Here is a 15,441-nt window from a genome sequence, read left to right as displayed (position 1 = left end):
GATAGCTTTATAGTCATAAGCAGAGGATTAATTTATGAGGAGAAATGGAAGCAGGAAAATATCCAATCCATGAAAAAAAAACCTGATTCAATTTAAAAACAAAAACTGTCATATGGGAGTTTATAGAACATTAGATGAAGACTACTAGTTCTAGGCATTATAGTGTCTGAGCTTGTGTTATATGCAATGGCTTTATATAGATTTTATCACTACCAGTTGCTGAAGATGCTTTATTTAGAGGAATATTTTATGCATGGAGCAAGCCATAATATCTTAAATTTTTCAGTCTTACAGCTCCAAACATCCTTTGAACCTCAATGCTACTCAGCGCAACATGTAGAAAAAATTGTGATCATGTTATCCAAAAATCATATTGATAGCCAGTTAGCACTGTAAAGCAAATCACACTTAATCAATTTAAATTTTTATTTATGTTTTAATCTCTTTTTTGCTTGCTGTATCCAATGAAAGTACTCAATTTGACAAATAAACTCTAATAAATAAAAAAATACAACTAGCAATTATATAATTAAGATCATGGAATAGCACAATACTAAACAGAAATTTTAGGGATGCGGTGACTCAGTGGCTAAGACGCTGAGCTTGTCGATCGAAAGGGCGGCAGTTCAGCGGTTCAAATCCCTAGTGCCGCATAATGGGGTGAGCTCCCATTACTTGTCCCAGCTTCTGCCAACCTAGCAGTTCGAAAGCATGTAAAAAATGCAAGTAGAAAAATAGGGACTACCTTTGGTGGGAAGGTAACAGCGTTCCGTGTGCCTTTGGTGTTTAGTCATGCCAGCCACATGATCACAGAGACGTCTTTGGACAGCGCTGGCTCTTCGGCTTTGAAATAGAGATCCTAGAGTTGGGAATGACTAGCACATATGTGCAAGGGAAACCTTTACCTTTAAACAGAAATTATAAATTTATAAATTCTAAGGAGGAAGTTATGTCCTAATAAGGCAACTATAAGGAAAGTTCTTAATCTCTGCCTGCTACTCCAAATATTCTGACTGGTACATTTGCAATCCCTCAGTTTTATTAGTGGATGTTGTAGCTACAGCATTCCCATGTGCTATTGCATAAGAATCCATATTACCTGCATTTTAACAGGGGTATGTAGACTTTCTATATTACCTGTTAGTTATAGATAAATACATAAAGAATATCAAAGCAAAGTTGAATATGTAGAATTGTAACTAATGTTTGGGCTGGTCTTTTTCAGTTAATAATTATTTTCTTGTATTTTCCTAGATAATCTCTTGGAAGTCAACAAGAGCCAAAAGAACCTAACCATTTTAGAAAATGAATGGGTAACACTAGAGTGTCTAGTCACTAACCGGAGCAGTCAAGCTTCCCAGTTATCAGTGGAATGGTATATGTGGAAATCTGGTGAGCCAGAGAAAGAAGCAGTTGTAAAGCTGACAAGGCAGGCCACTCTTTTATATGGAGAGTTAGCTACTCTAAATGGTTTAAAGAGCAGGCTGCACCTGGAAAGTCCTTTGCCAGGTCTATATCTTCTTACTATCCAGAACATGACACTGCAGGACAGTGGGACCTATGATTGTCGAGTGGAAGAGTGGCTGCTGAATCCTATGAATACCTGGTACAAAAGGGCAGAAGATATGTCTGGACTGACAACAGTTTTGGTGAAGAAGCCAGGTAAAGTATTTGTTTACTTGGAGGGTTGCTTCACAGTTGGAGAAAGCAGCTTAATTTCTGCTCACTGCAAATTACTCTGTGAACTATCTGGTTGCGCTGAATTAACTTACATGGATTTTAGTCAGCACATAGATTGACCAGTTGACTTATGTCCCTTCGCTATAATACTAAGCTAGCAGTCACTGATTTTAGCTAATGTTAATAATGTGTCAGGTACAAACAACCAAGCCCACGGACCTGCAGAGTTCAAATTAACTTCCTTATTGTGTTCTACCTATAATAGAGGAATCTTTCCAGTCCAGCAGCTTTCCCTTGGGAACAATTAGATAAAGCTCCACGGAATTCGGGGAGGTTTTGTTCTGTCCTTTTATGGTTAAGTAGTGAATCTAGACTAGGTCCTTACTTGTTTTCTCCTGCCTGTCAGGCTAAGTGCTTCCCAACATAATGTGAAGAAAAACTCCAAAAAACTATTATACTTTTATGTGTTTGTCTTCTTTAGAAGGGGCGAAGGCTTCACATGAAACCATCCCCTCCCCACCCCCCCAGACTGTCAAGATGGAAAGGTTGGTGGGAACACTGCTCTAAAGAATAGTGCCACCCTACAGAATGATAACACTGAAGATAACATTGTTGGATGAAAAGAGATTCCATCATGCTTGGATTCATCTTCAATCTCCATATCTAGGGAAAGAAAATGAAACTTTAAGAAAAGAAGACGATTTTCAAAATTTTAAATTTTTTTGCCCAAATTTTCTATCCTCATACTTAAAGGTATGAAACAGGAAAGACAATGTGTCACTACCAATTTAATGTTGCCTTAACTTGGACAGCTGTCATGAACTTTAAGGAATTGCTGACCGTTACAGCAAGAACATCTATGGTAGATGTTTCCTGCCTTGTATCTGAATAGCTGCCCTATCTTAATCCTAACCCTTCAGATTTACTAAAAGAGTATGAAACATAGTTTGAAAAATAATATAATCCAGTATTACTATATTTAAATGCACTTCGGGTAAAGTCTTTTCCATTTAAAAATGCAAATGAAATTGTTCTTCCCTTGTGTATGGATTTGAAGCTGACAAATTATTAAAAATCTTAGTCTTGCATATAAAGCAAGGAGACAATGCAGCCCCCAAAATTAAATGATTGCTTTCAAGTGGAAAGTTTAACTGAACTACTGGCACTGTTTTCTATGATGGAATCATTTTATATTAAATAAAATGAAAACACAAAAGAAAATTATAACATAATAAATGGATAACTTTTATGCCCTAAATTAATACTTTATATTTCAATGCTTGTGATTTATATTAAAAATGAAAGGGATGCCTCAAGTTTTATGCCTATGAAATGTTTATAATATAGTTTCTAAATATCAGCAGACTGAATAAGAAAAGGGCTACAGTTCTTGTTGATGAGTATCTGCATTCTGAAAAACTAGCCAGCTCTTGAGAGAATGTGAAAATATTTGACATTCTTGCTAAATAATTTTTTTCCCCAACTGTTCAGGATGAAGAAGAAAAATATATTGGTCTTTAGAGGAAAAATGCCTCCAGGCTAAATCATTGTGATGCTGCACACATTAGAGTTAAGCTTCTGGATTTTCTTTTTGGGCAAAATGTTTTCAAATGGCCTGTTAGCAGCAGCCAGAGATATGAAGGAGAATAATCTAAGACAGAAACCTTATGACTTCTCCTGAACTAAAAGGGGGCCAGGGGGAGGGGGAGGCGTTATTTTAGGATTTAAAATTTTTCCACAAGTTTTTAAACTCGCTAGCAGAATCGAGAATCTGCTATTCTGCTAGTGAACTTGTGGAAACCTGTCAAACTGGTGACCCACGGGCCGGATGCATCATGTGCAGACCACACCCACCCCATCTCTGCAAGGGCAAAAAAGTCATGATCAGGGGTGGGTTTCAAAGCCTGTCGCTACTGGTTTGCTCATGAGCATGCGTGTAACACTTCTGCGCATGCGCAAAAGCATCTGGGTGGATGGGCAGAGCCTCCCGCCGCCACTACCGGTTTGCCCAATCTGGGGCAAACCAGTAGCAATTCACCACTGGTCACGATACATCACAATATGTCACATGACGCAATCGAGTTTGACACCCGTAATCTAGATTGCCTTCTTGAACTTAGTCCTGTTAATTTAGTTCTTTAAGTGTTCCCTTCTTCCCAATATTTCAATAACTAACATGCTTGTTCTGTAATAAGCATCCTGAGAATGGATAAGTATCAGCTTGAAATTCCAAACTGCATTCTCAATTTTGTACTTTTTCTTTTGAAATCAATAATACCAGAAATCATTTTCATTCTCTTGTTGTACATTATCACCATTGCTGATAATTCTAGCTCTAAAATTTTCTTTGATGTCACATAATTGTTTCTCTTTATGGCTTCCTTTTATATAATTAGATGAGGGTGAAAAAGAAAATTTATGAAAGTATTGTGGAATTCTTTGCCTCATTAAATGTTATCAGAAATGTTAGAAATATCAATTAAGCCAAACCCTTTGAACAAGTTGTGCCAAAAATTATTTTATTATTATTTATTTATTTGTCAAGAACGTATTAGGTAATATATATAAGTATAAGCCTGAATTGAATACATAAAATAGATACAAATAGAGGAAACATTAGACAGGGATGGTAGGCACGCTGCTGCTCTTATGCACACCCCTTACAGACCTCTTAGGAATGGGGTGAGGTCAACAGTAGACAGTCTTAGATTAAAATTTGGGGGTTTGGGGATGAAACCAGGCTAGTGCATTCCAGGCATTGACCACTCTGTTGCTGAAGTCATATTTTCTGCAATTGAGTTTGGAGTGGTTCACTTTAAGTTTGTATCTATTATGTGCTCGTATATTGTTGTGGTTGTGGTTGAAGCTGAAGTAGTCATTGACAGGTAGGACATTGTAGCAGATAATTTTATGAGCTACGCTTAGGTCAGACCAAAGGTGGCGTAGTTCTAAGTTTTCTAAGCCCAGAATTTCAGTCTGGTGGCATAAGGTATTTTGTTGCGAGCAGAGGAGTAGAGGACTCTTCTTGTGAAATATTTTGGGACACATTCAATTGTATTAATGTCCGATATGCAGTGTGGGTTCCAGACAGATGAGCTGTATTCCAGAATTGGTCTAGCAAATGTTTTCTATGCTCTGATTAGTAGAGTGATATTACCGGAGAAGAAGCTACATAAGATTAGGTTTACAATTCTTAATGCCTTTTTGGCGATGTTGTTACAGTGGGTTTTGGCACTTAGATCATTAGATATGAGTAGTCCAAGGTCCTTGACAGAGTGAAGGTCATCTACAAGGCCGTGTCCACTCAGCTTGTATTTTGTGTTCTTGTTCTTTTTGCCAATGTGTAAGACAGAGCATTTGTTGGTTGAGATTTGGAATTGCCAATTGTTCGACCATTCTGACACAAATTCAAGGTCTTTTTGAAGGGTAGCAGCATTGTCGGTGGTGTTAAATATTTTTACATCATCGGCGAAGAGAACGCAGTTGCTTATAATATGATCGCAAAGGTCATTTATGTATAGTATGAAGAGTGTTGGTCCTAGAATGCTGCCTTGGGGGACTCGCTATTAACAGGTGCAGGATTTGATAGGGCGCTCCTATAGGGATGACCATGGCTAGTGACCATAGGTTGGGTAGGGAGGTGGTCATGAAGGATTTTTCAAAGATTATGCTATAGCAGTGGAAAGCTTTTCTAAGAAGTATGCACATAGTCCATCAGGTCAGATAGATAGATATGGTTTTAATCTGTGTAGTGCCTTTTCAACGTTAGCTTCTGCGAAATCTATTTGTGTTAGATTGTTGTAGTTACTTGTGGTATGACTAGGGAATGTTGGGCATGAGCCATTGCTGTTTACAAAGACTGAGATGAAGAATCTGTTGAAGAGGTTTGCTTTAACTGCTTCATCATTGCATTCTTTATCTTTAGGACCTTTTAGGGGTGGGATGGATCTTGAGTCTTTAAGTTTGTTGTTTACAAAATTATAGAAGGTGCGGTTGGATTTCGTGCGCAGGAGGTTCTCTTCTTGTTTGGTGTGGTAATTGGAGGCATGAATCCCTTCCATTCCAGTTTTTGAGTAATCTTATTCCAGTCTGGATATTTTAAAAAGCCTGAATATGTTATTTTTTGTCATATTTGCCCCATGGGCATATTCTATTCTCCAGCACTTGTTTTCTTAGCAATCTCTTTCTTGATTATCTGAGAGTTGGCAGTACACCCTTGCAACTTTACCATACATTTTTTGATCTGGTTTCTATGCCAAGAAGAGGAACAAGCCTTTGCAGGCAAACCTAAATTCTGTGTCTCATTTCAGGAAACTGTATTCTGAAGGGAGGGCCGTTCAATCAAGAAATTCCAAATTTTGCTTTTCAGCATTGGCTCATGCTCTGTACAATTAGAGAAACTAATTGGCCTTTGTATATCTTCAATATCTTCAGATGCCTCACTACAAGTGGATGCAACAATAGCCAACCTCACAGTGCCAGAACAGGACCATTTCCATTTGGATTGCAACATTTTGTCACCTACCAGCCAGGATTCCCGTTTTGCTGTGACATGGTTCATCATGAAGAATAAAGACAGAAGTGGACAAACTGGTCACAAGAACGAAGAAGATAAAGAGGCCTTGTTAAGAGTAGGCCAGGATTTCGTCTTCAGCCGAGAGAACAGCCCTTGGGAAGGGAGACTACGTTTTCAAAGACTTTCAGCCATGTTCTATCGACTGACTGTGTTGCAGGCAGCTTCTTCTGATGCTGGCAATTACTCATGCCACGTGGAAGAGTGGCTACCTGATCCCAAGGGAGTCTGGTACAAACTTACAGAAGAAGATTCTGGTCTTATTACTGTTTATGTGCAAGATACAGGTAAGATGATTAAGGCATTTAATGGACAGGAATGGAGCTTGTAAAAATTCAATGAGAATATAGCTAGAGAATATTTTGAAAGATCTATATTAAATAAAGTGTTTTCAGAATATTAGTTGATGAAAACGATGATTGTATATCAGTTATTTCCAGCCCAATAACAACTGCCCATTTTTTCAATGTTGATTGCAAATAATGTATGCCGTGCAGAATAAGCAGGTAAGAAAAATAACTAAAAGATATATCTAAAAATATGGGTGGGTAAATTACAAGTTATGCTGGGTGTAATGTAGAAGCAAACTACAAATTATTCAAAACTATGTCACTCTGGGTAATCTAAATGCGTTTTAGATTTTTTTCTGAAACAAATTGAAGAAAATTAGCACTGCAGGAGCACTGCAGAACGATCTCTGGCACGACAGGCTTCTAGCAACCTGTTGCATATTAACTGGAATAGCTACTTTTCTGTGTCAAAATGTCATGCAAATTGAGGATCTCCTAACTTAGAAGTTCCCCGTTGTAATGCAGAGCTACGCAACCTAAGATCCAGGACTATGTACGGATGCCAAAAACATTAATTAAGACCAAACTTTTGTTTTGCCCTCAAACTTTTAATTTGTTTGATATGAGAAAATAACTGCACATATGTACTAACTGCCTTACTAAGGAGCTCAGGGCAGCTTCCTTGGAGAGCTCCCTTCATTAAATCAATCGGGTAAGAAAATGACTGATTTAAAATCAGCTAGTGGGTTTCCATTAGAAGGGGTGTAGTTGAATCTGGATGTCTCAGGATCTAGTTCACTATGCTATCTTTATTCTCCACGGTCTCTGATATATTTTTTTCTTAAAATTACAGGTATGGTACTTTTTTAAAAATAGTACCGTTCTTTTGAAAGATTATAGCTCGGAGATCAAAAGGAAGCAAAGTTCTACAAATTAATTTCCCTTTGATTGTCAATCCATGACCTGTACATATGGCAATTTATACTCATTTTTATTGAGTATACAGTTGCTAAATTTGAATATTGTAGTAAAAAAAACATTTTGGTTAAAAAAGTTCTATTCACACAGGATTGATTTTAGCCTAATTTGGTATATTGCTTCTTAATAGTTGTTTACAAGGGGAGGTTTGGTCTAGTGGTGGAGGCTCTGGACTAGGTGCAGGAAGATTCCTGTTCTCGTTTTGTCTTTGGCCCAGAAGACAGTTGATGACTTTGGGCCAATCGTTGTCTCTCATACTAGGAAGACAACAATAGCTTTCTTCTGAAGATGTTGCCAAGAAAATTGTGTGGATTTTAAAACTGAACTGGAGTTTGTCCATATAATTACCAGAAATCAAGATTGACTTAACAGAGATGCAGGCACACACAGGCACAGACTCACAGACAGATGTTTGGTATATATAGAAAAAAGAAATTTATTGATCTGAAAGTTTATTACTGCCCTTTCACTCTTTTTTAGGTTCCTCTCTGCAGTCTGTTATTTGCAACAATGACTCCCTGTTCTACTTCGTATTTTTTTATCCCTTTCCCATTTTTGGCATTCTCATCATCACCATTCTGCTGGTGCGATTCAAAAGCCGAAATTCCAGCAAGAATTCGGAAGGAAAGAACGGGGTCCCTTTGTTATGGATCAAAGAGCCACACCTAAACTATTCCCCCACTTGTCTGGAGCCTCCTGTTCTCAGCATTCATCCAGGAACTATAGATTAAATGGCAGAGCCCTAAAAGAGGTAAAGCTGCATCTGAAACCCAAAGGAGGTCTATTTTGTTGTATTTTTATTCACCATCTGAACTTTTGGATACCAGCTTACCTCTGCTACACTGTCCTGTCACCTTTGGGGCTAGAGGAACCTGAACACCCCAGAATGCCTGTGAAGAACCAGCCAATTGCTAAGGGGGATAGAATGTCCATTTGTTCGCTGTATATAATGAATTTTCATACTGTTTTCCTTTTCATCCAGTGTCATCATTTGTCTTCTGGGCTGTAATTCTGTTGCTCAAATATGTATTCTTGTATTATGCAGAGGACAGACTCCAGAATGTATTGATTAAGTTAGGCTCTGGTTGTGCCAAAGTGGGGCACTTTATTTTGAGTAAGCTTATTTTATCAAATGGGCTTGTTTCAGCAGCTACATGTCCTTGGAGTGGACCAGAGAAATTGCATATTGCTTTTGAGAAATGAACCTAGGATCACTCCATACTACATATTAAGCAGCATTGTTTCTGCCATCTCCGTCTGGATGTTTCCTATTACTTCAGGACTGAAAATGCATATGGGGGAGGGGCTTTGTTTTTAGCTTCAAAAAGAAATTACCTTGACTTCCCCAGGTACAATTGCCTGTCTAATTCTAATGACCAAAAAGGTCCTGGTTTAAATATGCTCCACTATCACCCTTAGAGATTGCAGCAGAAAAAAAATAGATCCTAATCTTGACCAAAGTTGAGGAAGCAGTGCAGAAGTAACTGCCTCCTTGTGTGGCCTGGCACTGTAATAACTGTGGAATGTTGAAACAGAGCAGAGAAAGGACTGACATACTGACCAACTTCTGTTCCTTACAAATGTTGTGTCCAGCTACACTGTCTACACAAAGAAGCTTACATCAGGCAAGAAGGGGTAGGAATGTTCTTCCTTCCCTCCCATATATGTATATGCTGCTTTGTTATTTCAGCTTTATTTCTTCAGGTATACTAACCTTCATCTTCATTCCACCAGCCTTGCATAAGCCACAGTAAGTGAAAATATGCTGGGCTAAGAACTGTTGTTCTTTCTATGAAAGGCACAGCATTAAGAGAACCTTGGTTCAGTTCAGGTGGAATTCCTACTTCAAGTCAAGAGCTCTTTCCATGTGCTGTCCAGGAAAATGCTTGTTATACATGATGGACCAGATCTCTTGTGCCCTGATTCTAGTTGCAGAGACAGGGAAATTTTAAAAACTTAAAAACAAAAAGTGTGTTTACTGTCTTCCTAAAAGTCTTCCTGGCACAGCTAGTTGCTAATTTTCATAAAACAGGTGAATCTGTGATTCATAGTGTCAGCGATATATGCCAGCATGTTATGCTGTCTTGACATGAAGGTGGTTGATCAGTGGTAAGAAGATAGCAATACAGCAGGTTTTTCCTTCCTGAAGAGTGAAAACTAATAGTTTTGCTAATTTGTCCTTATTAAAGCAATTTGTGGGAATAACAAACTTGATGAGTTGGTGTTAAAACACCAAGGCAAAGGTTTTCCTTATGTCAAGAGAAAGACATGCCTGTTATACTAATATTCAAGTGGTCTTTCTCAACCTGGTGTCTCTGAGATAGATGGAGACTACACTTTGCATAATTCCCAGCCAGCAGGGCCTTTGGTTATGCTGGCTAGAAATAACAGATTTGTAATAAAACACATCTAAAGGACCTTAGGTTGAGGCAGGTGCTCTTAAGGGGGAAGGGATTGATCTAAGCTCAGAGGTTTTGAAAAGTCTCCCACCCTTGTAAAATTCTAATAAAGCACCTAGAAAGTTCCCAGAACCAAATCTGCCTCTGCAAAACCTTAATCTTATATAATGTGCAATTTGAAAACACATATAGTTTTAGTCTGCCTGCCTATTCTGTCTATTCAGAAGAGAGGGGATTTAAAAAGAAAATGAGACACCTGCACACACACACACTCTCTCGAAAGTTCCTAGCTTCTCTCTACGGTTCTGTTGATGTAAAACGTCTTGTACATATACTGCTGGAGGGCAGGAGCTGTAATTGAGTTAAGGTCTTAAAAAGGAAAGGGGGCAGTGGGACAATCCGTGCCCTAAACATCATTGTTTCTTATCTTTGCATTGAAAATGTTTTCAACTGACCTAGTAGCATTAATGCTTCCCTACCAGCAATCCTCGTCTGCACGCCTGCTTATGGAAAGTTATCCCACAGCGACATCCAGTGGCTAGCTCTCCAATCTGTGGACTGTGGACTCTTGGGAAAGTATATGGATGTCATAAAGCCTCTTAAATAGTGGAAGAATTGTCCCACAAGCAGCACCAAGGATCACTTGCAAATGACTTGTCCATTGTGCTGCCAAACTGATTACCAGTTCAGAATGGGCTTTCTTTTTAAAACATGGACACCGCCTGCAAAAAGCTTTCACAAAGCTTTTTGGACCACTCTTTCTCTACCCAGAGAAAAAGAAACAAGCTACCTTTGCATGATGTGAGAAAATGTGTTTTTTATTATTATTAAAGAGAAACTTTGTACCATGTTGCACTAAATGTTTTATACAACACACATGCAAGCTGTAGTAAACTGTGTTAAAATGGTGATTTATTGTCCTGTGTTAATGGTTTTGAACTGTTAACATTTTATTGATACAATCCTAATGTGCTGTTTATGTCAAGTTTGGATGTTCAACTGCAGCAAGCCAAAATATTCTCGCTCTTACCATGGCTTGGCATCACTGGCATGGGCATACAACATAAGCATTGAACAAATGCCTACAGTGACTCATTTGTACAGAGCGGATTTCACTTGTTTGTTTCCCTTTCGTTCTGAAAGCTAAGATTATGAAGGTATAATTTTGCTGGAACTTAGCTGTAATGGCAAAGAGAAGATCAGCTTTTCCTTAAAGATTCAACAATGCCGAGGAAGGAAAGGGAATCTAAGCTAATGTTGCAGTATATTATTGGAGTTATGCAAAGTATCCAATTATTGGAGTTATGCATGTTGTTTATCATTTGTTCTTCCTTAAGAGATTGTCCTTAAACACACAAGACTTTTCTTTAGTCTGAAAGCCAGTTGGTTCTAGTGGTTAAAGCACCAGGCTAGAAACAATGAGACACGTGTTCAAATTCCACTTTTACCGTGAAAGCCAGCTGGATGGTCATTGAGCCAGTCATTGTCTCTCGGTGAACATTGAGTGTTCACTGGTGTAAGTTATTTGTAAAAATAATAAAGGCAGGATACATATAATATATAAGCCACACGTCTTCAATCGAACTCGGACTATTTCAAAACTCTGTTTGGTTGAATGAAGTTTGCAAAATGCTAAGCAAAACTTAAATGTTATAATTCCTGAGGCCAAGGTGTAGTTTACTGCTTGCAAAGATGTCAGTCAAAAGTCCATAGAGTATGTATGTATGTATATATATCACACCTTTATTTTTTACATACATACATTATATACAAGTAAGACAGTCAGTGTATCCAACACACCACCCTCTTATTTCCCCCACAACAACCCTGGGAGGTGAGTTGGGCTGAGAGAGTGACTGGCCCATAGTCACTCAGCTGGCTTTCATGGCTAAGGCAGGACTTGAATTGCTTATATTTATGGCAGCAATTTGAAATGATGGATGACAACAGCTCAGTTGCAGCTAGAGGACTAATGTTTCGCTCTGATCATCTAAAACTACAATTCAAAAAATAAAATTGGAGCAGGGACAATGTTTATCCCTGCACACTTCCTAGAAAGCCCAATGCATGTATCAAAGTTTTGTTTCAGATTCTTCTGCTACATTCCTAAATACAAACAAAACGCAAAAGATTAGAGGTCCCAACTAATTTTACAAATAAAATGAGAGGTACCCTCTCCCTTTCCAGCTAAACGTTACATTATATTCAAATAATTTCTTCAGGTTTTTTTAAGGACAGATGATGTTAGATCTTTCAGTAGTATTTACTGAATAATTTAAAATCAAATCTAGATGTATTCACTATTCACATTCCTTTACAAATTCACAGGTAAATATTTTGTTTTGCTGAATTTTAACAATTGCCTCACCTCTAGCAGTAGGACTTTTAGGTAGTCAAGCTGAGATTATAGAGTTTTTTAGCCACTTTTTCCAGTCTGTCTTTGTATTCAATTTTTTTATAGTTTTTTTCACTAACCCCTTTGAAGCCATATATTGCCCCCCACCAACATGCAGCAATCACCGCAGTAGAGTCACTGTCCCCACCATGAAAGAAACTCCGCAGAGCTAACTCAGTCCAGTTCTCTGAACCCAGGATGGCATCATAGGCAATCATGGGCGCATCATGGCCACTACTACCTCCCCACCCAGAGAAACTCAAGGAAGTGTAGAATTCATCTCTCTCTTTCACACCAAATACTTTAGGGAAGGAAGGAGGAGAGATCCCATCTGAGATGCCTCTGATTTCCAGGTATCTCTTCCACTGGTTTTCAAAGTAGTTCCTGAAATAGAAATGCAAAGTTTCTATTGATAAACTAGATTTATGTAAATTAATGAATTTGTATTAAAACTCTAACCACTCCACCCTCCCCACTTGATAGCTGGAAGATTATGGAGGAAAACTGAAGTCCAATGTAACAAGAAAATTCCAGTTAGAAGATGTTGCCTTAGATATATAAAATATAAAAATGGACCCAATATAATTAGAAGGATTGAGGCATAAATTATCAAATAGTGTCTAGAAAGATATGCAGCATTGAAAGTAGCTTTGCCCATTACCTATTACCTATACAATACATATTGCATACAGTTTTGGTCTCCACAATATAAAAAAGATGTTGAGCCTCTAGAAAGTGCAGAGAAGAACAAGATGATTAGGGGACTGGAAGCTAAAACAAAGAATGATTGCAGGAATTAGGTATGTCTAGTTTAATGAACAGGACTAAGGGTGACATGATAGCAGTCTTACAATCTCTAAGGGTCTGCCACAAAGAAGAGGGGATCAACCTATTCTCCAAAGCACCTGAAGACAGAAGAAGAAGCAATGAATGGAAACTAATCAAGGAGAGAACCTAGAACGAAGGAGAAATTTCTTGACAGTACATGGCATGGTAGTCCAGCAATTAAGATGCTGGGCTTGTCAACTGGAAAGCTGGCAGCCCAGATTCAAGAACTGAGCGCCATGCGACAAGGTGAGCTCCCGGTCTCACCCCAGCTCCTGCCAAACTAGCAATTCGAAAGCATGCAAATGTGTGTAGATAAATAGGTACCATGGAGTGCTGTTACCTTCCCTGATGCCAGGGTCAGGGATGCAGGTGCCCAGGAGGCCAAAATTTGTTTCACTCCAAATGTGGGAAGGTAAGAGCACTGTGTGATATCATGCTGGCCACATGACCATCTTCGGACAGAGCTGACTCAATGGCTTTGAAACGGAGATGAGCACTGTCCCCTATAATTGGCAATGATTAGGGGATTATTCTAAATCCGCAGGGACTATTTTAGAACAATCAGTGGAATGGCTTGCCTTCAGAAGTTGAGGGTACTTCAACACTGGAGGTTTTTAAAAAGAAATTGGACAAGCATTTGTCTGAAATGATATAGGGTTTCCTGCTTGACCAAGGGGTTAAACAAAGACCTCCAAGGTCCCTTTCAAATCTTATTCTGTTACCTTCTCCCCTCCATTCTGGAACTCTCTTGTGTTCTCCAGTTGCGAGCTCAAATAGGAAGACTACTCATAGATTAACCTTTTGTTCGAAATTATGTATGTGGGTTGTCTGGATAGAATATATTCAATGCTTGCTCAGCACTATACAGTCACAAAAATATCAGATATGCTTAAGACTTTCAACTATTAACATCACAAATACCGATGCTTACCAATGCTCCAAATTTTTCTCTACAAAGAAGCCAGACCTCTGGATATAGGCCTTTGCTTTAGGCATCACCTCCATTAGCCCTTTTCCCCATTCCTTTATTGGTTTGTGATTCACAGCATAAGAAGTAAAAAGAGCAGAAGCAAGGGATCCAAGATAACCAGTCGGATGGTGGTGAGTCATTCGTCCACTCTCAATACTGACTGCAATTAATGTTTCCAGGTCTTCTGGATGACAAAATCTTAGTCCAATGCACATTGATCTCATGGCAGCTCCACACCCTCCTCCCCTTTCACAGAAACTAGGTATCCAGCTATCTGGGTCATCTGGATCCAAATTCATAGCATAATGCATGCAAGTATCACCTGTGAAAGATGGAACATTGTATCAGAACATTCATTAAGCAGGCAGCAAAAACAATAAAATTAAACTCTAGAAATAGAGTTTAGACCAAACTTTTCCAAAACATAACTCCAAATGACTTAATACCATTATCAGAAAAATCTTCCCTGAATAAACTTTTGCTGTGCCTGTCTTCTTGCACAATGTAAAATAACCCTCTTTGTAAAATAACCCTCTAAATGTTTTCTTATAAGACCCATTATCCTTAATCAACCTAGCCAATGTTGCCTGAAGATGAGGGCTGCATTTCTAATACATTTTAAGAACACAGAATATAAAAGTAGCAGTTAACGATAGTGATACTACTGAACTATCATAGAAAACTGTCTGCAAAAAGTAAAAACTAGCAATCCATTTCAATGCAAACCCACTCTTGTATAAAAGCCTGTTTTACCACTGTGAAACTGAAAATTGTTAATGCTGTTCATAAATCTGAACAGCCTTAACAACATTGGTAAAGCAAGTAGGTTGAAGAAGCAAATAATGTAATAATTACAAAAAGTATAATTAACATAATAAACCATCTGAGGATGTAATTAGATGTACACTTATATGGAATTAGGTCCCACTGAAAGTTGTGAGATCTAATTTTGAGTACGTACAGTATAAAGAATATACAGTATATAAATCAAAAGATGTGGGTGGGAAACCCTTTAAATTTATACCATAGTATGCATACATTACACCTAGAAGACAAGAATTCATTTTTTCCCCAACATCTGCAATGCTCTGTATAGCTTACATGAAAATTCAGAGAATCGTTGCACATTCTAATTGTGTGTATGTGAGAGAGAGAGAGAGAGGCAGAGACAGAGAGAGAAAAATGGAGGAAAGGATTATTTGACAACTTCTTTCTTTCTGTATTTTTAATGAACATGAGAGAAGTTCAAAGTATCTTTTGGGAACAGATTGAGGCAGTCAATCTCCCAATAACAATAACAAACAAAAATTTGCATGGGAGATTGTTAT

General features: G+C 38.2%; 2 protein-coding genes across 4 annotated transcripts in view; one reads left to right on the top strand and one right to left on the bottom strand.

Annotated features, from left to right (window-relative positions):
* Positions 1-8,769, top strand: part of IGSF3 (immunoglobulin superfamily member 3) — a 111,186-nt gene extending 102,417 nt beyond the window's left edge. The window contains exons 8-10 of the mRNA XM_070943718.1: positions 1,255-1,662; positions 6,115-6,540; positions 8,002-8,769. Coding sequence (XP_070799819.1) covers positions 1,255-1,662; positions 6,115-6,540; positions 8,002-8,252 — 1,085 coding nt within the window. The 3' untranslated portion in view covers positions 8,253-8,769. The remainder of the gene's footprint in view (positions 1-1,254; positions 1,663-6,114; positions 6,541-8,001) is intronic.
* A 1,974-nt stretch (positions 8,770-10,743) lies between these two features.
* Positions 10,744-15,441, bottom strand: part of ADPRH (ADP-ribosylarginine hydrolase) — a 38,663-nt gene continuing 33,965 nt past the window's right edge. For all 3 annotated transcript variants that reach the window (XM_070942680.1, XM_070942681.1, XM_070942679.1), the window contains 2 exons: positions 14,075-14,435; positions 10,744-12,699 (listed from right to left, as the gene is read on the bottom strand). In XM_070942680.1, the coding sequence (XP_070798781.1) occupies positions 12,306-12,699; positions 14,075-14,435 (755 nt within the window). In that variant the 3' untranslated portion in view covers positions 10,744-12,305. The remainder of the gene's footprint in view (positions 12,700-14,074; positions 14,436-15,441) is intronic.

The sequence above is a fragment of the Pituophis catenifer genome, unplaced genomic scaffold (genome assembly GCF_029215685.1).
Source record: "Pituophis catenifer annectens isolate HBS135680 unplaced genomic scaffold, rPitCat1.0.hap2 SCAF_4, whole genome shotgun sequence".
Classification (NCBI taxonomy): domain Eukaryota; kingdom Metazoa; phylum Chordata; class Lepidosauria; order Squamata; family Colubridae; genus Pituophis; species Pituophis catenifer.
This window is presented reverse-complemented; position numbering and strand designations above follow the sequence as displayed.